At 37.3% G+C, this 23,080-nt stretch overlaps 1 protein-coding gene across 3 annotated transcripts in view; it reads right to left on the bottom strand.

Moving 5' to 3' along the window:
• The window catches only part of FOXN3 (forkhead box N3), a 181,184-nt gene that overhangs the window by 7,897 nt on the left and 150,207 nt on the right, over positions 1 to 23,080 (bottom strand). For all 3 annotated transcript variants that reach the window (XM_034418302.3, XM_034418303.3, XM_034418304.3), the window contains one exon: positions 12,729 to 12,837. In XM_034418302.3, coding sequence (XP_034274193.1) covers positions 12,729 to 12,837 — 109 coding nt within the window. The remainder of the gene's footprint in view (positions 1 to 12,728; positions 12,838 to 23,080) is intronic.

Below are 23,080 nucleotides of genomic sequence, written 5' to 3'. Positions count from 1 at the left end.
GGGTTCCACCAAATGACAACCCTAACAGATGGGACCCAGAGCATGCCTCTACTACTGAATCTAACAGGATGGGTATCAGATACAAGAGAGAGTTAACCTCGCAAGTAACCGAGTCCCAAGCCATGAAGGGCTTTAAAGGTAACTACAGCACTGTGTACCAAACCTGAAAGAACAATGACAACCAGTGCAGCTCACAAAACAGAGGTGTCAGATATGCTGAATCACTAGCACCCATAAATACCCATGACAATGCATTTGTATCAGCTGAAACTTCCAAATAGCAACCCTGTGTAGAGTGCCAGTGTCAGCCCCATGCAGAGCACATTGAATGGGACTTCTTTTGTATATCAGAGAAAGTCAAGTAAGATTAAAGTAATTAATTGGAGCCCAGGCCAAATGGCAGAGCCAGGTCTTCAAGCTATTGTGTGGTAGGTCAGGAGGGTGGGAGCCAACCTCACTCCAGAAGGGGCAAGAATGAGTTTTGCATAATTCTGATTTACACTTTAAACCTATACAAAAAGCTGGAAATTCTATGCAAAATTTGTTAAAGCACAACTCCTCAAATTTCATTATTGATGGTTATAGGTATTAGTAATAATAGCATCTCTAGACAAAACTGTTTTTCCACCACTGAATACACTATTATACACAATGATAATTAAAAATGCAGAATAATTCATTTTGAGAATTTCATTTTAATTCAGAAGAATGCAGCTGTAACCCATGGGGGAAAATAAATTCTTGTTATGACATTTTAATAACATGATGCATGTGATTTACAGGTACCCTTATGTCTGCCACACTTGATTATCAATGCCAAGTAGATTATATACTGTATGTAATGACTGGAGAGCTAAAAATACAAGGTATTTCAATGATACTTCATTGAAAAGGAGTTACTTTAAGCTTCATTATTATGGTGAGTGTCACTTAAGGCTGCAGTTGGGTAATTCACAGCTGCATCTATCCTATATCAGCTATTGCTATAAGATGTAGGGCAAGACTGGATAAACATTAGACCAGCTGTTTCAATCATGTTGTTATTTTCTACCATTCAAAACCTAATACAGTCATACATATAGAATTAACAAACTTGAAATCCAAGCATTTGTTCCAATATACTGTGTTTCCCCAAAAATAAGACCATGTCTTATATTTTTTTTTGAACCCTGAAATAAGCACTTGGCCTTATTGTCATGTGCTCAAACGCCCGATTGGGCTTATTATCAGGGGATGTCTTATTTTGGGGAAAACAGGGTAGTTGTATTGAGCCCAAGGACCAGGACTGCATATACTGTAGTTTTGCAACACTTTAGACCAGGGGTGTCAAACTGGCGTCATCACATGACGTATTGCGACTTTCCCCCCCTTTGCTAAACTGGGCGTGGGCGTGACCATCTGGCCCATGGGTTTGACACCACTGCTTTAGACAGAGCCTTCAGAGGTAATCTAAAAGTTGCAAGGAACTTCTGATTTTTAATGACAGAAAGCAAAATTATTAGATGTGTATTTAATTTCAATTACTAAATTCATTACTAGTTAATTTCACTTAAACCCTACTCAATCTTTGAGTCAAGCCTCTGGCATACCACTCAAAATGCCAAATATGACTCTGCAGCCAGAAAATATTGAATAGCAGTCAAAAAAAGTCAATGGGGAAGCCAGCAGAAAGTTAGAAGCCACAGGTTGGTAGGCAAGTAAGTGGGGGAGCAAGGGAAGTGCTGTACAGGTCAGACAGGGTGCATAAGAGGCACCACATGGATCAGAGGTAGTGCGAGGGGTGCCTTGATGATTGAGGATGGTGCATGAGAGGCACCAAATGCATTTGATGCAAGGAAGCACACAACAGGAACCGTGCAGTTTGTGGAGGGTACATAAGGAGTAGTGTGCATAAGAGACGTCATGTGAATTGGAAAGGCAATCCACTGAGAGGCATCCCGCAGATTGGGAAGGGTGCAAGATGGTACATAAGGGGCACAACATGGGTCAGGTGGATTGTGCATGAGAACAGCACAACAAGGAACAATATGTGAAGTTTTGCAGGTGTTAGGTATCTCTGAAACAATGACCTAACAGATCATGGATTGTCTAGTATAATAATTGGTCATAGGGGAAAACTGCTTCTTCAAATATTGTTCTATTTAGAGACCTGGTGCAATTTGAGAAAAAGCTCCTGTTCAATTACAAATGGCTAAACTCTAAAATCTTATGAAAAGTTTGTCTAAAACTCCTGGTATATATATATATATAAAGGAAACTTAGCATCTATGGATGATAAATTATGCAGATCTCAGCGTGTGAAAAAAGACAAAGGCGAATCTCCTTCAGTTAAAATAGCTAAATGCAATGTCATTCATGATTGTGCAGGAAGTCAGCTGCATTTACCATGAGGCAGTGTCACCAGTGCAAGAACTAAGATTAAATGACGCCAAATGCTTAAAGGAAGTCAATCATGTATACATTGAAAGCAATGTGGTACAGTGGAGAATTTTATTTGCACTTCCTTAAAATGAGTTTTTAAAGAGAAAGCAAATTGAAGAGATTTTTTAAAAAAGTTCTTAAATATTTTAATTTTTTTTAAAAAAAATTAAAAAATGTTTTAAGATAAAACATTGACATTTTGAGAAAAATAATAACAGATTACACCAGTTTATGAAAAAAATTGCTTCTTTTTCATTAGTTTGCATAAAGATGGGGTATATGCTTCAATCAAGAGCCTGCATGTTGTAGCAGAGTTGCAGAAGATCATTGTTAGTTTGAGGATTTTAGTGACATATTTTGATATCTCCTTCATATTAAGAAAAGTCTAAAGGTTCTGAGCTCATTCTGAGCTAACCTGCTTGTTTTTCACTTTTGTTGAATAAAGAAAAGGGAGGGAGAATCTTCACATAGTTGTCAATTTGTGAAAGTCTCAGACTTTCCATTCCCATGCCAGAGTCATTTGCCAAGTCAGGGTCAGATCTTGCAGTCTCATGACCACAGCAAGGTCATAAAGGTATGGTGCCAAGTTTTGATAAAAATATTTGGGTTGTTTGTTGTGAGCTTCTGCACAGAACCTGGCACTGGATACCATGAAAACTAGCTGCTCTTGGGGTATCTCTGCTGGCAGCTTATAAGAGATTTGGGTATTGCCATCATTGCTTGGTATGTATCCTTTTCATATTATGCTTTTAAATCGGTTTGCTTGAGTTAACAATGACATTTAACATTTTTAAAAAATCCACTGATATGCTGCATATCTCAAGATTCAAAAGAACCAATTGCCTGGGCATTTGATCACTGCCCTAACACTTGGCAAAAGTGAGCCTTTGCATACTATTAGCAATAAAGGTTTTGCTCCAAAAGGCAAAAACTAAAGAGGCAGGGCAGTGGTGGGTTCCTCCCGGTTCGGCTGAGCCGGTAGCGGTGACGATATGACGTCACCGAACCGGTTCTCTTTGTTTGGGAGCTGCCGGCCCCTGCGTTATTCTTACCTTTTATTTGGCCCACCCCCAATCTATTCGCAGCCTCCCGAGTCCCAGCTGATCGGCTAGAAGGAAAAAACCTGTTTAAACTCTTGCCGCGGGGCTTCAAAGGGCCGCCCTATAGCTCATCAGTGTTAAAAGGCAATGTGGTGGTAGACCAGTGCGCTGGAAAAACAAATGGGTAGTCTGGTGCGCTCCAAAAACAAATGGGTAGACTGATGCCTCCAAAAACTAATGAGTAGACCGGAACGCTCCAAGAACAAATGGGTAGACCGGTACAGCTCTTCAAGCAGTTAAAAGCTTGGTAGACCAGTACCTCTGCTAAATCCTAAAGAATTGTCACATGACCATCAAACCATGCCCACAAAATAAGCCACGCTCACAGAACCGGTAGTAAAAAATTTTAGAACCTACCCCTGAGGCAGGGGATAAGGGGCAAGAAATTATACAGCATGGCAAGTATTTTTATTTTAACAAACTTATTTGAATGGATATGCTTAAAATACTTCCTCAAACACAAATTGTATTTTAATTAGAAAAAAAATGACAGCACATTGAGGAAGACAAATCTTTATGCAAGATTCTGGAAGAATAAATAATCGATCCTGAATCAGAAGCAAACTAGATTTAAAGCACGCAAAGGGACGCACATACCATCTGTTGGGAATACCTTAAAAGTAGTTATGAGCAGCTGCTACTGCATGACCTCGGAAAAAGATACACAGAGGTTAAGATCTTCCCAAATAGGTGCTATACGTGCATCCATGCAGGCACTGAATACCATTTTGTCTTTCGAAACCAGATCTTTGCACATCCACGAAAATCAGCAAGGAAAGCGTCCTTGCCTTTTTGTGAGTGCATAGAAGCCTCCCCCACCCCCAGTGTGTTCAACAGATGAAATGCACTTATAGGAAAAGCTGCCTAAAAGCCTAAAAGCTTTCCCAAATGAGGTCACTCTGAAATGCAAATGCAAATGCTTGTGGGAACTAATGTGCTCAACAGACACCTCCACTAGCGTTTCCCAGGCTTCCTACTCCATGAGTATAGTTTAGAAAAATTATTTAACAAAAAAACAGTTTAACTGTTATTTTGTAAAATGCCTTTGAACTCAGTGGTCCCCTTAAGCTTTGGGGGGGAAATGGTGGGCTGTTACATCCCAGAGTTATGTTTGGAAACATGCCCACTTGCCATGAACAAGGACAAAAGTGAACTGGTAATGAAAAAAGTATTCCAAGAGGACTTATGTCCAAGTTCCTGACTAGTCATACTCCTCCATGGCAGCCATTTTGCAATGGCACCTTCAATATTTATTTATTACATATATTTTCACATCATCCATATCCAGAGGTGGGCTTCATATAATTTTAACAACAAAATGTGAGTGCACGCCTTCTTCTTAAAGTGAATACAGAAAGAAAACCAGAGACTTTTCTTTTGGATTTAAGGGAACTAGGCTTGGGAAAAAAGTTTGGAACCCTGATGTTATATATGGCAGCAAGACTACTCTACACACAGAAATGGAAGGTCACCTCGAGCCCCACAATGGATGAATGGCTGCAAAAACTGATGGAATTAGCTGAGATGGCTAAATTGACTGTTTTGATTAAAGAAAAAAAACACAAAAACCTTTATTTCTACTTGGAAACCACTTCAGTAAAATACGGCATTAACATCTACCCTCAAGCACAATTGTCCACTATCCACTTCCCTTTTTCCTTCCCTAATTTCCCTAATATTTACTTTTGTATTCTCTTTGTCATATTATAAATTATTAAAAAATTATATATATAAAAAAGAAACCTTTAAATATATTAAGGATGTAATTAATGTTCTAGAGCAGGGCTGTCAAATTTGTGGCCCTTGGGCCGGATGTGTCACATGCTGGCCCTCCCCTTAACGAAGGGGGAAAAAGTCCCAATACGTCATGTGACACTGCCGTGATGATGCGAGTTTGACACCCCTGTTCTAGAGGGTAGTATTATTAATATTAAGCATAAATCAAGAACATGGGGCATAACTTTAAGCTGAGAGGAGGAAAGTTCAAAAGTAATCTTATAAAATATTATTTCATAGAAAGAATAGAAGCTTGGAACCAACTTCCAGAGGAGATAATGAGTCAATCATCAGTAACTGAGTTTAAACATGCTTTGGATAAACACATGTTCATCACCCAACAAAAATTAAAGATAAATTAAAAATAAATATAAAAATAATAATTAAATATAATAAATAAATTAAAAAGAACAAAAAGCAAATAAATTCAAAGGGCATACTTGAACGACCACTAGGACATTTTCTGCCAACAGTTTTCTATATTTCTATGTTTTAAGCTACGATAAGGTTTTTTTTTTATATAAAATGCCTTAAACAAATACATTAGTTGCTATACTTAGCTTTTTTCTTATGAGAATATCATCATAGAATGAAAATTATCCTACAATTTTTCTGCATATAGACATTTTTATTGTGCTGTCATAACTGATGTGATTTTTGAGCCTTATATATGGATCAGAAAACCATTGTATGGGCAAAACATGGTGACTGGCTTCATGTTGGCAAAGCAATGGACAAGGCTGTATACTTTCCTCTTATTTGTTCAATCTATTTGCTAAACAAACTGTATATTAGAGGAAGCTGGAAGAAAATGAATGTGGTTTTAAAACTGGAAAAAGAAACATCAAACCTGTGCTTATGCTTATGACGCTTATGATGCTAACTACTTTGATAGACAAAAATGCAAAAGATCTGCAAGTTCTAGTAATAAAAATTAAGCAGTAATGGGAAGAAATAGTACTAAAATTAACTATAAAGCAGATAAACTAATGACAATAGGTTAAGGTGACCAGACATCCCGCTTTTGGCAGGACAGTCCCGATTTTAGCAATTTGTCCCGCGTCCCGCGGCGTTTTAAAAAAGTCCCGATTTTTCGTTCTGCCTCCTGAGTCCCAGCTGATGGCTAGAGGAAAAAAAACTGTTTAAACTCTTGCCGCGGGGCTTCAAAAGGCCGCCCTACAGCTGTTCTGTGTTAAAAGAAAACAAATGAGTAGACCCATGCCTGCAAAAATAGTAAAAACAGCCCCTTACAGCTTCCGTGTAGGTTAATTAGCACGTTGATTAGCTCGGCTTCCCCACTCTCAGCTGATTTGCTCTCAGCTGTTTTGTGCAGGGCTCTTGTTGCTTGCTAAATTGCTCGAGCAGATTTTTTTTTCTCCTTGTGCAAACCAAGCTCAAAACGAAACTGAAAGTGAAACAGGCTGTTGGCTTGTTTGGTGTAACGTTGGAAAATTAGGCAGGCAGATTTCTTCTTTTCCTCACCAAAAAAGGTAGGTGCAAACAATGGGAAATTTAGGGCAAAAGAGGAGAGTTCAAGATTTTAAAACACAAAAGAAAAAAAGCTGTATTTAACTAGGGAATTGTAATAATTGAGATACTATTAATTGTATATTGTGTTGAAAGCAGAAATGGTTAAGTTGTGGTTTGGAGGAATATATGGGGGAAATTATTTGGTTTTTTATTATTATTGGTAAATATAATTAATTGATTTGTAAGAAATTGGATTGCATGGAAATAATTGGAATATTCATGTTCATATTGATAAATATACAAAAAAGATAGTTATATAACTAATTGATTTATATTAAAATGTTGAATTTGTATTAAACAACTGTATTACATAATTACATAATTAACCAATGTGAGGATGGATATAAAAATAGATGACAATGGGAAGGGGTATAATATAGAATAGAAGGGAAAAATTGAATTTGATTAAGATTAGAGATGAGGATGAAGGCTAATATTGTTTTTTTTTAAAAATAGATGAGGAATAAATATGGCAAAAAGGAAATATAGAAATTGTAAATTTAATTGAAATGACTAAACACTGTTTAAATTTGTGAACCAGCCAAATATTCTGTTCAAAGAAAATACATTGTATGTATGTATGTGTGTTTCTAATTATTGCTATTTATTCATATTTGTTCTCTTTTATTCTTTAAAGTTTAACAATTCATTCTTTATCTTAATATCTTTATATTTGTTTGGGGTTGGCTTTCTTCCCTTTCATCTTTTTTATTGTACAGCAATCTTTCTCCTCAAACCTACCACCTCTCTCTTTTCTTTCCTTCTTACTTTCTCTTCCCCCCACCCTCTTCTTCTCCTCCCTACTTCTTCTTCCTTTCTCCTTCTCCTCTCTTCCTCCCTCTCTTACCCTCACTCCTACTCTAATTTCCCTTCCCTTCCTTCATCCCTCTCTATTGCTGTATCCTTTTATGCATATGGATTACTCAGAGGGCTGAAAAAGTTATTTTTGACTGGTCCTCGCACTTTTGACCAGTCCTCGAACTTACGACTGTCCTCACATTTTATGTTTTTTGCCCTATCTTATCACCATGGTGAAGAGAAGCAGTTGTGAAATGAGTGACATGGTTGTTAAGAATGCTGCATGGGCATAAATGAGGATGGTCATGTGTGTGAGGACCAGTCAAAAGCGCGAGGACCTGTCAGAAATGACTTTTTTCAGCCCTCTGGTTGGTCCTTTTGTGCATATGGACTACTCAGAGGGCTGAAAAAGTTATTTTTGACTGGTCCTCGCACTTTTGACCAGACCTCAAATTTACGACTGTCCTCACATTTTACATTTTTGCCCTATCTTGTCACCATGGTGAAGAGAAGCAGTTGTGAAATGAGTGACATGGTTGTTAAGAATGCTGCACGGGCATAAATGTGAGGATGGTCATAAGTGTGAGGACCAGTCAAAAGTGCGAGGACCTGTCAGAAATGACTTTTTTCAGCCCTCTGGTTAGTCCTTTTGTGCATATGGACTACTCAGAGGGCTGAAAAAGTTATTTTTGACTGGTCCTCGCACTTTTGACCAGTCCTCAAACTTACGACTGTCCTCACATTTTACATTTTTGCCCTATCTTGTCACCATGGTGAAGAGAAGCAATTGTGAAATGAGTGACATGGTTGTTAAGAATGCTGCACAGGCATAAATGTGAGGATGGTCATAAGTGTGAGGAACAGTCAAAAGTGCGAGGACCTGTCAGAAATGACTTTTTTCAGCCCTCTGAGTAGTCCCTATACACATAGCCATGGCCACCCGGTCACATGACCAGCTAGCCACGCCCACCCAGTCACATGACCTCCAAGCCATGCCCACAAAATAAGCCACGCCCACAATGGTGTCCCTCTTTACCAATGTTAAAATCTAGTCACCTTACAATAGGTAAAACAATCAGCCTTAGAATTGGCAATGAAAATACTGAAGTGATGGATTGTTTCTGTCTTTTAGGTCAACCATCAACAGCAAAGAAACAACAGATAAGACTAGCATTTGAAAGAGCAGCCATGGAGACTTTAGAAAAGATATTCAAATGCTGTGATACACCTATTCCTACAAAGATCAGAATTGGACAAGGCATACTTATGGAAGTGAAAGTTAGATCCTGAAGAAACAGGATAGGAAGATTATTGACACTGTTGAATTTTGGAGCTGGAGAAGACTCCTAAGAATACTGTGGATGGCCAAGAAAAGAAACCAACTCAGAGTTCTCATTCAAGGTCCAAATGACCAGGCTCAAATTATCCTATTTCAGACGCATTATGTGAAGATCTAGTTCTCTGGAGAAGGCTCTATTACTGGGAATGGTGGAAAGAAAGCAGTAAGATCGATTGAGTTAGTTACAGTGGCAATAAGTACACTGTTGGAAGATCTGAAAGACTGGGTTACGGATATATAATTGAGAAAATTATGCAGTCACTAGAAATTGAAACAAGTTGATGGCACTTAATCAATCAAGAATGATTACATGGTCCTACCTAGTAAAGCACATGCAGGGAAATATTCCTATTGAAAAACTGAAAAGAGACTGAATATCAGCAATATTTTTTCTTTGTCTATTTTGCTTCTGGGCAATATAAATATAATTTATAAACGTTTATCTCATCTATTCTTCTTTCTATGCATTCAGTTTTGCTCCTTTATTTTCAATCCTCCCTTATATTTCAGCTTTTATCCTATGAACTCCAATATGCATGAGACTAAGTCTGATATTCTTTTCAGGCAGAAAGACAGTATATACATGAAAACATAAATATTGACAAGTATGGTTTCCAATTAACATGAAATTTTATTTTATTCTAGTTTGGACAGGCCCTATTTCAGGTACTATGTTCAGTTCTGTCCTTGTACTTTAAGAAGCTATTAGAGAAATAGGAAAGGTTCAGAAAATTGCAACAAAGATGATTATGGGACCAGAAACTATCATATTTTACGGACTATAAGACGCACTTCCCCCCCCCCCAAAAGTGGGTGGAAATGTCGGTGCATCTTATAGACCGAATACGGCCCTGTTTTTGGCCTCCCTCAGCCCCCCCCGTGTCCCATTTTTCGCAAAAATGGGAGGCACAGAGGGTTTGGGAGGCCTGCAGAGTGCTCCTGGGGGCCGGGGAGGGCAAAAACAGGACGTGGGGGGGGTTGGGAGGCCAAAAATGGGCCAGTTTTTCACAAAAACGGCCCGTTTTTCGCAAAAATGGGACGGCAGAGGGTTTGGGAGGCCTGCAGAGTGCTCCTGGGGGCTGGGGAGGGCAAAAACTGAATGCGCAGAGGCCAAAAACTATTTTTTTTCTTGTTTTCCTCTTTAAAATCTAGGTGTGTTTTATACTCCAGTGCATTTTATAATCCAAAAAATATGGTATGTCCTTTGAAAAGCATTTGAAGAAGTTTGTGTGTGTGTGTGAATGTGAGTGTGAGAAAGAGAGAGAGGGAGGGAAGAAGGGTGGGAGAGAGAGAGAGAGAGAGGGAGGGAGGGAGGGAGGGAGAGAGTGGTGTTAGATCTAAGGAGGAAGAGTGAGAGGAGATAAAATAGCACTTTTACAGGTTATTGTCAGAGTCAGGAAGGCTCCACAGGTGGTAGCTGCGGGTTAGGGTTAGGGAGCAGAAAGCTTTCCAGCAGGTGCAGCTGATGCCTACAAATGCGGCACTGCCCCTCCGCTTTCCAACCCCAAAATTCCAGAGTGAAGTTGGAGCAACCTTTGAGTGCCCTTGACAAAATCTGCAACAAGAAGTAAATAACCCAGGCTCACTGGGGGAGGGGAGGGTGTCACCCAATGAACCTCAGCTGGAGAGACACGGTTGATCTGTCCCCGTACCCACACCCACACACACACAGCCAGTCGAGGGTTAAGGAAACACTTTGGAACGCACCCAGGTCTTATCTTCCACTTGGCAGCGATAGACACACCGTCTGCCAAGTGACTTTATTTTCAAAGTAAAAACAGAAAGATAAATACTCAAGAGTCCAAATGTCCGACACTTTAAATCTTTCTCTCAGCAGTTCCGGACGAGGCTTTAGTGACTATCTAAGGTTTGCTTTGTTCGTCACAAGGATCTTTTGACCACTACCCTCTATTATATAGTCTCTGGGGTGTGGTCCAGTGACTCAGTTCTAATCCCTAGCACGCCTCCTAAGCTGCTGCAAACGTTTATCACGCCTTCGGAGGCGTGCGTCCAGGAATGATGTTTCCTCATCACTCTGATTTGAATCAGCTGTCTCTTCTCCCTCGGCCGGCACTTGAGACAATGCCAGAGGGGAGGGGCCTGGAGAGGGAGGCCTGGCTGACTCCTCTTCCTCATGCTCGGAGCTTTCTTCCTCCGATGGGACAGGTTCAGAGGGCGGGGCCACAACACTGGTGTACCTCATCTGCTTGCTTAGAGGGTGAAGCTGGAGCACTCAGCCTTTAGTCGGGGCTCCTGGCATTGGGTGAGGGTGCTGGGTGAGCCCCGCTTTGCAGGATGAAGTGGGTGGATGTAATTGCAAGTCCAGCCCCGGCTATGGTGAGGAGAAGCAACTGCTCTGGGCACAGGAGCCGAGAAGGAACTAGAAGGGCACAGTGGCTGGACTACCTTCTGGCCCACTGGGTTCGGTTTTTTTCTTTGGTTATGGGTTGGGGTGGGCCAGGGCTGAGGCGCAGGGGCTGGCCTCTCGCCATCTCCAGGGTAGCCCTACAGGCCAAAATTAAACACCTTGTGGGTCAATCCTGGCCTACAGGGCCCCGAGTTTGATATATCTGATTTAGGTAGTTAAGCTTAAAAGATAACAAGAAACGTAATGGCATAATCTCCATTACATTTCATGTCAAGTCATAGAATTTCTCTTGGTTTTAGTATTTTTGAATAATGCACATTATCAAAACAATTCTCATTCTATTGTACCGTGATTTGGGCACCCAAACATAAAATGATTACAAAAGCTGGCTAAATAATTCATTCATTCAAATACTGTGTGCAAAAGGAACAGACTATAAATGGCTTAAGCAGGTTACAACTGCAAAATGCAATGCATTAGAAATATATACAGTATAATCTAGGAGAATTTCAGTATCGGTTATAAATTCTGTATTTTCACATGTTGCAACCGAAGAAGTCATTTGTACATAAATAATGTTGCAGTCACATAGATCATGGGACTGCTATCTTCTTCATTAAAGATGATTTGATTGCTGGTACTGAAATGGTAAAATAGGCAAATAGGAACAAACATAAATTATATTCCAATAACTATAAAGAATTATAATCCAATACAGCTTTTAAAAATTTAAAAATTTAAAATTAAGTTTTCCATTTAATATTTTACCAAAGTTGCAATTACTGATGGAAGGATAGAATCTTAGATATGCTATGATACATATGGACAGATTGAACATATTTGTATGTGAATATTGTATGAATCTGAACATTGATTCTTATGCTTAAAGTCACAGAGAAATGTCTTCTCATGGTCTCACCTGAAAAGAAATTGAAGAGTCTAAGTCACATTTATATGTCTCTAAATTTACTAAAGGATATGAACGATGTGTGCTTGTGTTTTATTTTTATAGTTATAATGGATACTGAAGATGGCATTTAATTTCGTTGTACAAGGTGCAATGATAATAAAGTGAAGTGAAGTGAAGTGAAGTGAAGTGAAGTGAAGTGAAGTGAAGTGAAGTGAAGTGAAGTGAAGTAAAGTAAAGTAAAGTAAAGTAAAGTAAAGTAAAGTAAAGTAAAGTAAAGTAAAGTAAAGTAAAGTAAAGTAAAGTAAAGTAAATCAATTGAAAATATATTAGAGCCCTTTGAGAGTTTTTATTTGAAGATTCTTGGTTTTCTTGGCTTTCACAGAGAGCATAATCTTGGGGACATGATAGAAATTACAATAGAAATCCAACTGACTCTGTTGCCCAACTAAGTAGAGTGCTATTGATCTTGCACTTGAAAACGCTTACCTTACTGCTGCAGCCATGTTTCCAATAGGGTTAATTGGCAGTGGTCTAACTCCTGGGAAAATTCCTCTACTCAGAATACGAGCTCCATTTTGTATCACTCCAGGTGGAACTGAGGACAAATGGAAAGAGAAAGAAAAGAAAATACAATTAAAATTGAATGTTGCCTATCAATTTTTATATTAGAGTCGCCAGTTTCCTAAATTCACATACAAGGGAAGATGTTATTATATATCATGCACAAAGTATAGCCACAAACGCTATGAAAGGTTGCTGAAAAATGCTTACTAAGAACACAAGTTGAAATATTCTTGGTCCAAACCTCATTTCAGCAACATACTTACCAAGTGATCTAAGGTAAGAAGTTTTGGTAGAAGCCATGATACAGTGGAATAGAAAATGCATATTCCAAAGTTGAAGTTCGAGATATAATCTATTTCAAAAAGGATTCGTTGCAGAAAGGGAAAGATCCCTGCCTAGCATTTCAAAAAGAAATCACAACCAGAACTTATACTACTAAACTAGTTAGAAAACAGTAATCTGGTTGAGAAGCTGAATTTTGCAAATTCATTCAACTCAAGTATATACTGTACATTCTCTTGTCAGCAATATTCGGTGCTCAAATGGGGAATAAAAGTAATGGTCTATCTGATAGGCATGTTTTGAGGAGGCATTGCTCCTCAAATAGGGATAGATTCAGAATTATTCTGCCATGACAGGAAAAATATTACAATATTTAAAATATTAAAAGTTGTAAATTTTTGAAATTCAAAACAATTCTGTAATCTCTGCAAACGCCACAAAAGGAAGGAGAAATCAGTATTCACAATCTATAGGAAATGTGCAATTTCTTGACTTCTAAAACTTTAGGGGTGTTTTAATCTGTTCCGGGCCAAATTTATTTAATTAGGTTTTTATACTGTTTTTAAATTTTGTAATCTCTGTGTTTTATCTCTTGGCTGTTCACTGCCCTGACTCCTTTGGGAGTAGGGCGGTATATAAATCTAATAAAATAAATAAATAAATAAATAAAATGCAAATTGTGCTAATATTTTCAAAATTTTAATCTTTTAAATGTATAATACATTACTGTGGTTTGTTTTTCACTCCAGTTAATACAGTAAATTGTATGTAAAGTGTTTAAGTAATTTGATTAAATCAAAGTGGAAGAAAACCTGTTTAAATACAGTATTACAAAAGTAGAATTGCTTTTTCCCCATTGTTAATTATTTTGAATATTATTATAAATATTATTCTAATATTTATATAACAACATTTAAAAGTGTGGGATGCCCACAGATCCATGCCACGCTGTTCAGCAAGCCATCTACCTCTAATCAGTTGTTGATGTGCAACCGGGATAGTCCTACTGCCTTCACCCCTGCTTGCAGGCTTCTGATAAGCATGTGAATGGCCACTGGGAAAATGTACTGTGAAATGATAGATCTTTGATCTGCTCCAGCAGAATTATTACTGTATTTACTGTCTGCATATTTAACTACTATATGAAGGATACTGTTAGGAGGAAGAGCTAGCAGATATCTCCTACCTCACAATGGCAATTGCTAATATTCTATTTTCAGCTTGTGGAAGTTTAGCCTGTATCTAATAATGGTATTGCACTAAGAAAAGTACATTTGCATGCTCAAATGCCACACCCAACATATGCGGATCCCTGTTTTGGAGGATCTGACCATCTTAGGAAACATCATCTTTCATTTTACATGTGCACATGAATAATAGGATGGATTGACAAAAATGTAGCATGTTGGTGGTTAGAAATGCTTCCTGCTACAGTAAGGATATTTTTAATCCAACATCACCATTAAAAAAAAGTGCTAAAGATTTTATAAACTCACTCATCCACAGCAAACCAGGACATAAATATAATTATTTATTTAAATTTTATGTTAAGTTTCATGCCTTTACTAACTATGTCCATAAGCTTAACAATACACTCTATCTTAAACCTGTGTGTGACTTTAGTGTCCATGAACCCATTTTTTTTTCTTGGCCTTTAAGTTTTCTTTATTTACAAGTTGGGAGGACAGTTAAACCTGCCCCCTATCTTGTTGCATAGCCACATTAATTTGATTTCATACTGCCTAGGAATTTAAAACAAAAGACAATTTTGATGTATTAGAAAATATGCCTATCTAGGGAATTACGCATTATCAACAGCTTTAGAAAGTTTACAGACAATAAAGATCACACAATCACACGCTACATCTTAAATTTGAAATATATCGGGGTGGGCAATTAATTTTCCCAAGGGGTCACTGGGGCTGTTGTGGAGAGTCGCTGACTCCACCTGACCCTATGTGCTGCTCCGCTCGATGAGCCTCACCCCCAACCCTGTGGGCTGGACAGGGACAGCCTCCATGCTGGATGTAGCCCATGGGGCCATAAAATACCTAGGTTATATCACCAGAGCGGGGAGGCAAGGAATGTTGCGGATCCCATACCCTAGGGCTATGATGGTGAGCCTATGGCACGCATGCTGGAAGTGGCACGCAGAGCCATCTCTCTGGCCACATGAGCCATTGTCCATTGCTCTTCTGGGTTCTGGTGCGCCGGCCAACTGGTCTTCACATGCACCGGAGCACCAGCCATCTGGTGTTCTGGTACGCATGTGCGTGCGAAGACCAGCAGACTGGTGCACATACATGTGCTGGAAACCGGAAGATCATCTTCCTGGTATGCGCATGCTCACTGGGTGGCTACTCTTCTGGTTTCCTGCATGTGCGTGCATACTCCCGTTTTGGCACTCAGTGCTGAAAAGGTTCACCAACACTGCCCTAGGGGTGGTGGACCCAGAAGAAGGGCCTTCTTTGTGGTGGCCCCCTCTCTCTGGAACATCATTTCCCCACAGATTAGAATGGCTCCCACTCTAACACTCTTCCGGAAGGCACTGAAGATCTGGTTCTGCCAGCAGGCCTGGGGAATGCAGAGCGGGATGGAGCCCATTAAATGGCTCGTGTGATGTATTGTCACTGGGGTGTGGTGTTATTTTATTTTATTATTTTATTACATAATTATTCTCTTTTATTAGTTTTATTGTTTTATATATGACGTTTTTATATTATTGTAAGCCACCTTGAGTCGCCATGTGCGAATAGATGGCAATATAAATTTCCTAAAATAAATAAATATCAACAGCAATTACATATCTATGGAAGTTTCTAAAATGAGTTTTCTCCTTTTCCAAACAGTGTTAATTCCCAGAGCTTTATCAGAGACAAAGGCTCAAGTATTAACTCATTGTACATTACTTCCTTTCTAAAGGGGAGGATAAGTAGTGCATTTGGTCAAAGGTAGGAAACAGCAATTGCCAGGTCTTCGGTTTGGACTCAGTTCCCTTACCATGACTGCTAAAATGGACAACATTGTTTTTATATATTTTGAAATGAAAAAGACTATAGCAGAACTCCTCAAATATCTATCTTACAATTAAAAGACTACCTCAAAAAAAATCCTCCTAATCTAGCCTCACTCAAATGTATAATATGTCTTGTATCACATTTATATATACTGTTTTTAGACTCAATAACTTCTGAAACAGTAAGATATTCTCACCTGGGGCAGAAACCTTTTCATAGATTAGATTAAATTTCATAGATAGATTAGCCTATGAAAAGGCTAATTCACACAGATGGAGTAGTAGCAGCAGCGCACAACTCAGGCATTCATGTGAATTGTCAAGATCACACCTTTATCTATAGTAACAGTGTTGTTACTGAGATTAATACTACTTATCCAATGAATAAAATAATAGTGATTTGAATAGAAATGTGGGATACAAAACATATACAAATTAGAAAGTATTGATAAAATTAAGAAGGACTTCAGTAGTCGCAGGGAATGGAACAGTGAAAGAATGTCTGCAACATAGCAGATGAGAGAAGGAAGTTTTAAGGAATAAAATATAAAAATCAGTTTTCAGGAAATGTAGACATCTATAACTTCTTGTGTATGGCTATTATTTCTGCATAGTAAAATATCAAATAAAATAGATACAATCTTGAAAAAGTCTTTATTGAATCAACATCAGGCGCATACCAACAAATGAAAAGACTAAAAAAAAAAAAAAAAAAAAAAACCCATGAAGATCAGTTTAGCTTAACTAAGTATATGTCTTTCATACAACTGTTAGGCAGTAAGAATTTATATTTTGCCTTCTATGCATCTTATAGGACAGCAGGCCCCCAACCTTTTGGGCACCAGGGACTGTGGAGAAAAGTATTTCCGCGGCCTGAAGGGGATATAGTTTCACATGCTGCCTGGATCCTGCAGATGGGGGTTCGCTCGTTTGCACAGCCTGGTTTCTGGCATGCCATGGACCAGTGCGGTCCATGGACCAAGGGTTGGGGACACCTTTTATGGGGCACGTTTCAAAATTAAACTAAACCTAAACTAGTATAATAAAAAATAACAAAATCTTACAACAGAAACAATATCAAAAAACCAGGCATTCTACCAACATATTCACCGAATGTCCTATTTGAAATAATGCTTAATGTGAAGAAGAATGCAAATTGTTACAGGATATTTGAAAGAAAAAGTACTCTTCTGTTTTCATATGCCAAGGTTTTCATCATAATCTAATCCAGGCATGTTCATCCCATGGTCCATAGGCTACATGCGGCCCTTGACAGCTAGTAATGTGGCCCCACAAGATGATAAAAATATTAAAAAATAAATGCTGTTATTTATATATATTAACTGTATTATTTATTTTATATGGGGCCCAAGACAATTTCTCTTCCCTCAAGGTGGCCCATGGAAGTCAAAAGATTGGACAACCATGGTTTAATTCCTTCAGTCACTTTAAATTACAAGACACATAACAATATATAATGTCCATTAATAAATTCCAGTCTTAGCTAAATGGAGAGCAACATACACATATCCTACCCATTTGTATCCTCAATCCCTGCTTTTTTTCTAATATTTATAACAAAAATAAATAGATATACACATTCACATTAAAAAAAATAAGCCACACAATATTTTCTTTAAAAATTGGCTATAATATCTAATTAGCTATCACAATAATCTTCCAGTTACTATTGTGATTATACCCATAATATAGAATGTATACACCATTATACATTGAATAGAATAGAATAGAATAGAATAGAATAGAATAGAATAGAATAGAATAACGAGTTGGAGGTATTCTAGTCCAACCGCTGCCCAGGCAGGAAACCCTACACCACTTCAGACAAATGGTTATCCAACATCTTCTTAAAAAATTCTAGTGTTGGAGCATTCACAACTTCTGCAGGCAAGTTGTTCCACTTATTAATTGTTCTAACTGTCAGGAAATTTCTCCTTAGTACTAAATTGCTTCTTTCCTTAGTTTCTACCCATTGCTTCTTGTTCTACCCTCAGGTGCTTTGAAGAATAGTTTGACTGCCTCTTCTTTGTGGCAGCCCCTGAGATACTGGAACATTGCTATCATGTCTCCCCTAGTCCTTCTCTTCATCAAACTAGACATACCCAGTTCCTGCAACCGTTCTTCATATGTTTTAGCCTCCAGTCCCCTAATCATCTTTGTTGCTCTTCTCTGCACTCTTTCTAGAGTCTCAACATCTTTTTTACATCATGGCGACCAAAATGCAATACTCCAATGCAATATTTCAAGTGTGGCCTTACCAAGGCATTATAAACTGGTATTAACACTTCACATGATCTTGATTGACATTGGAAACAAAAAGTTGCAAAGGTACTTCAATTGTACAAATATATCTATGTTTCAGGGCTTTTACTTGCAGGGGACAGAAAAAAAGATAGAAGGAAAGCTTGATCAATCCATTATTCATTTTTTGTTCCATAATGAAAAATAAACTTCTTTTTCCTTAATTTTGCTCTTCAAATTGATACAGAATGGCAGCTGAATTGTATGGAATAAAACTGGATTTTTATTATTTATTTATTTGTTATTTTATTTTATTAGTCATATTTCTATGCCGCCCACTCTCCGAGGACTCTGGGCGGCTTACACCAAAGACAGTATACTAAATAGCATATTGCCCCCTAACTATCTGGGTCCTCATTTTACCCACCTCGGAAAGATGGAAGGCTGAGTCAACCTTGAGCCGGTGAGGTTTGATCCGCTGATCTGCTGAACTAGCAGTCAGCTGAAGTAGCTGCAGTACTGCACCCTAACCACTGTGCCACCTCGGCTCTTCCCCATCCCCCAGGTACAAATATAGCTTTCCATTTCCATGGTTTATGGCCCTTGCTCTATGAAATGGAAACCCATTATTGCCTACTCTTAATTTGTTAATAATATTTGACTAGACTTAAGAAGATTAAACTAATGAGAACATTATATCTTTTTTACAGTTAGCCAAAGATTTGTAGGCCAATGAAATATGGAATAAAATTTAATAGTTAAATTTATGCCCCAGATCTGAACTATCTGAAGTTAGAATTTTCTTTTTAAGACTTAATTATCCCTAATTACCGACTGACTCCTATACCAATATTTTTTTTTTGTTATTAAGGCTCTTCACAAACATACTTCTTCCTCAAATACTGTGCGTTTAACTTGCAATGTGATCTGCAACTCCAAGAAACTTTGCATCAGTAGCATGTCTGGATATTTATACCATCTATCTACAGTATATTTCATATTTGTTTGCAAATGACGTTATGGATCTGAATTTATAAATGCTTTTAATAGCACCTTGCCTTAATTTTGCACAAATAAGGTTAACTTTAAAATAAACAAACAAAAATGTATTTTATATTTTAAAAGATATTTACATATCATTTAATACTTGGCATATCTCAAACATGAGACAGCAGCTCCCCACAGTGGATAAAAGAGCAAGTAGCATAAACATCCTGTTTCTATGGAAACAATAATTTCACTGAAAATTACTACCACAGTCCATAAATACAAAGCCAGAGAACAGTCTAGCAAACACTTTTAACACTCCCAATAGTAGCGGTTCTCTCACACATTTAAGTTACTTTATTCATTTCATGACAGTTGCTTAAAAGATAAAGCCTGATATATATGTAAAAGCTTACAAATGTTGAGAACAGACTAGATGACTCAATTTAACATAACCATTTCTTCAAATGAGCTAACAGAAGTCTATTTTGTAATTACACTGAAGCAATTCTAGACTGGGGCTAGACAACGTCATGTCTTCTCCCAACTTCCACAGTTTACTTCTATTGGAAAGTTGGTTAAGGTAAGTGGAAACTGAAACCCGAATCTTCTGAAAATCTCCAGGTTGACTAATCCGACTTTAAAAAGAACTTTATTTTGTCTCATTTTGAGTCATTATATTTCCCTGAGAATTGTTGTTTTATCATTTTTCATAGGGCAGAAATAAAAGAGAATCTAACCTCAATTGGCACACCACAAAATCAATTAAAAGGGGAGTTGTAGAGCAAAATATCTGGAAAGACATGGGCTTGGAAAAGTCTCTGGCTTAGCTTCATAGTACAATACTTTTCAAAACTGTGGAATTTGGGTCTTACCTATGCTTTTTTTAGGCAGAAGGAATCCCTTTGATGAGTAAACACAGAACGATATTGACAGCTGGGAGGTGCACAGAGGAATATGTCAGAAAACTTTCTAAATCAATTTAAGAAGGAACCCCATCTCTATTTGCGCTTGCTACATTCTTTTTATTCCTTGGCAGTCAGTTCCATCTGTGCTATCTCTTATTATCTTTTTTATCAACTCTCCTAGTTGTGGGTCTATTGGACCAGGATTCTATCTCAGTTATTTGTGTTATTCTGTAAGTAGCAAGTCTGTCTTGTCTCTCTGTCTTATCTATCTACCTACCTACCTCGAAACTCTCATTCCCTAACCTTTAACTGAATGAAACAGTGCACCATAGGGCAAAACCTTTTAAACCAAGGTACCTCAAATGGACTAACTTAGGCATTCAGAACGCATCTAAAGTTTTGGATAAGATTTGCAAACTTAAGTATTCCACACTTTGATTTTGCATTATTCAACTTACTAGGAATCCCACAGCAGAATTAACCATGATTGTTGAAAGAGGTTCTTCTTTTACCTTTACCTTCTGAATCCCTTATTTTATAAAAGTGACAGAGATGTAATCTGTACTAAGCAATAATTTAAACTTTACTTTAAAAATAGATCAGAAAACCTTTAAAACCTTTATCTGAATATTATGGCACAACTTTTAGAATATATTTTATTGAACATACATGCATGCTCATATCTATCCTTGCGAACATTATTAATGGGCAAACGAAAAGTTCCATAGAGAATATACTTTATATGTTCACTTTAAAAAATATCAGAGTGAAAACACTGGTATATCCTTTTCCTTACTATCACTGATTTTAGGGACAAAAGTGCCAGGGATCTATACAAATGTTAAAATTTCCATAAGAATCTTTTTTGTCCTGTCATTAGACACAATGAAGAGCTCATTACTTAAAATTAAGGCCTTTTTAATGATGTTACACTTCATATTTTAGTTTTTGTTAACTATTAACCATTATATTAATAATAGAGAATGCCATGTTCATATTAAATAATTCCAGTCGCTAATGTTAAAAAGTGTGGTAAAAGTAAACAGTGTTTCCATTTTTAATATGTCCCAATTTTACAGATTTACTGGCCCTACTATCAAATTAAACAAACAAACAAAAAAAATAGAAGAGGGAAACTTCAGTAGAACTCTTATGTTGGACAGGTGCTTGGACTATATCACAATAAAGTCTGGCCCAATAAAAATAGCAGAAGATGGCCTGATTTTAGGCCACAGAAATTTAACTCCTCCAGAATTTCACTTGGATACAAGACACTATATTAAACACAGTGGCTTCATATGAACATCAACCAATGTTAAGTAAAAAATAAATAAATATAGAATTGGGTATGTGCCTACCTAAAATGTGGTCTAACTCACATCATATACCTGTATCTTCAGAAATCCCTCTATGAGACTGCATGCATTCGTAATCTGTCTCAACAGTTGATTTAGACGCAGAATATTCTTAAACATGGAAACATCAATAGGTAATATATGGGAAAATATAAGGAAGTAAAAATGTTTCTTCATAGAAACCAATAAATCAATTTACAATCGTATAGAGATTGGAAAAGCCAAATGCAAACTTTGGAAGATGAACCTTATAATACATAGTCCAGCCAAACCCAAAATGTCTGTTCCCAAATTGCTCCAACTCAAAGAACATAAAATACCTTATCATATGCAATAAAGGCAACAATTACACAGCAGCATGGAATCCTGATCCCTCAGTACATTAATCCATTCTACTATTTGATTAAATGGAGAGCTTAATGGAGTCAGTCTACAAACTGAGAGAAATCAAGCATATACAGGGAAAGATAAGTTTGATGAAGATAGTGCCTTTTATACTAGTCATTACCAAGAAACTTTAATAAACAACTGATGATTATTTATCAATTTGTATGGAATATCATATTGTGTTTGTTTAAAATGTTGAAAAATATAAATATAGTCTTGATAAATTTAAACAGAGTATTCCAGTGAAATTTAAATCCCTGTTCAAGCAGCTAATGCATATCTGCTGTATAAAGTTCTCTATCAGTTGGATAATTACTTGTTGAGCTATAGAGAAAAATATTCTAAATGAACCAATTACCTTATTGTTAGTTTTGGTTCTATAATGAAAAACTTTCTGATATTGCAGAAATTTGGTTCATTTTTTATTTATTTTGAATGGCTACACATATATAGTGATTATATTCTCTGATACCTTCAAACATAAGAATAGTAAACCCATTTATTATCTTCAGAACAATCTCCCATTTATGCATTTTATGCTAAGGAACATTTTATGGCATTAAGTTGCTTCTGCTATGATACTTTTTTCTTTATGATATTTTAAAAGGTATATTTATTATGGAACATTTTTATTATTGACACTTTTATTCACTGATATGGTCCTTTGTAAGCTGATTAAGGCAATATTCAACTTAATTTCTGTTTTATTAATGATAATTCCTTACCATGCTGGAAAGTTATCTATAGATTCAAGACAAAATCAGTGACAGATAGTCATGATGGAGTAGGAGAAACAAATATAGCTTATAGGATGACTTTGGACCAGGCTTTATTCTTTGCCCAATCAATTTCACAGGACAATATCATTTTAGGTAAGTGGCTTCTTCTTAAAAACCTTGAATGATGTAGAACCTACAACTTCTGAAGGCAAACTATTCCACTAATTAATTGTTCTCACTGTCAGGAAATTTCTCCTTATTTCTAGGATGGGTCTCTCCTTGATTAGTTTCCATCCATTGCTTCTTGTGCTGCCTTCGGCTGCTTTCTAATGTTTTAGAAAAGAAGTTTATTTTAGGG

The sequence above is a fragment of the Pantherophis guttatus genome, chromosome 1, assembly GCF_059756535.1.
Source record: "Pantherophis guttatus breed Tessera chromosome 1, ASM5975653v1, whole genome shotgun sequence".
NCBI classification, from domain to species: domain Eukaryota; kingdom Metazoa; phylum Chordata; class Lepidosauria; order Squamata; family Colubridae; genus Pantherophis; species Pantherophis guttatus.
This window is presented reverse-complemented; position numbering and strand designations above follow the sequence as displayed.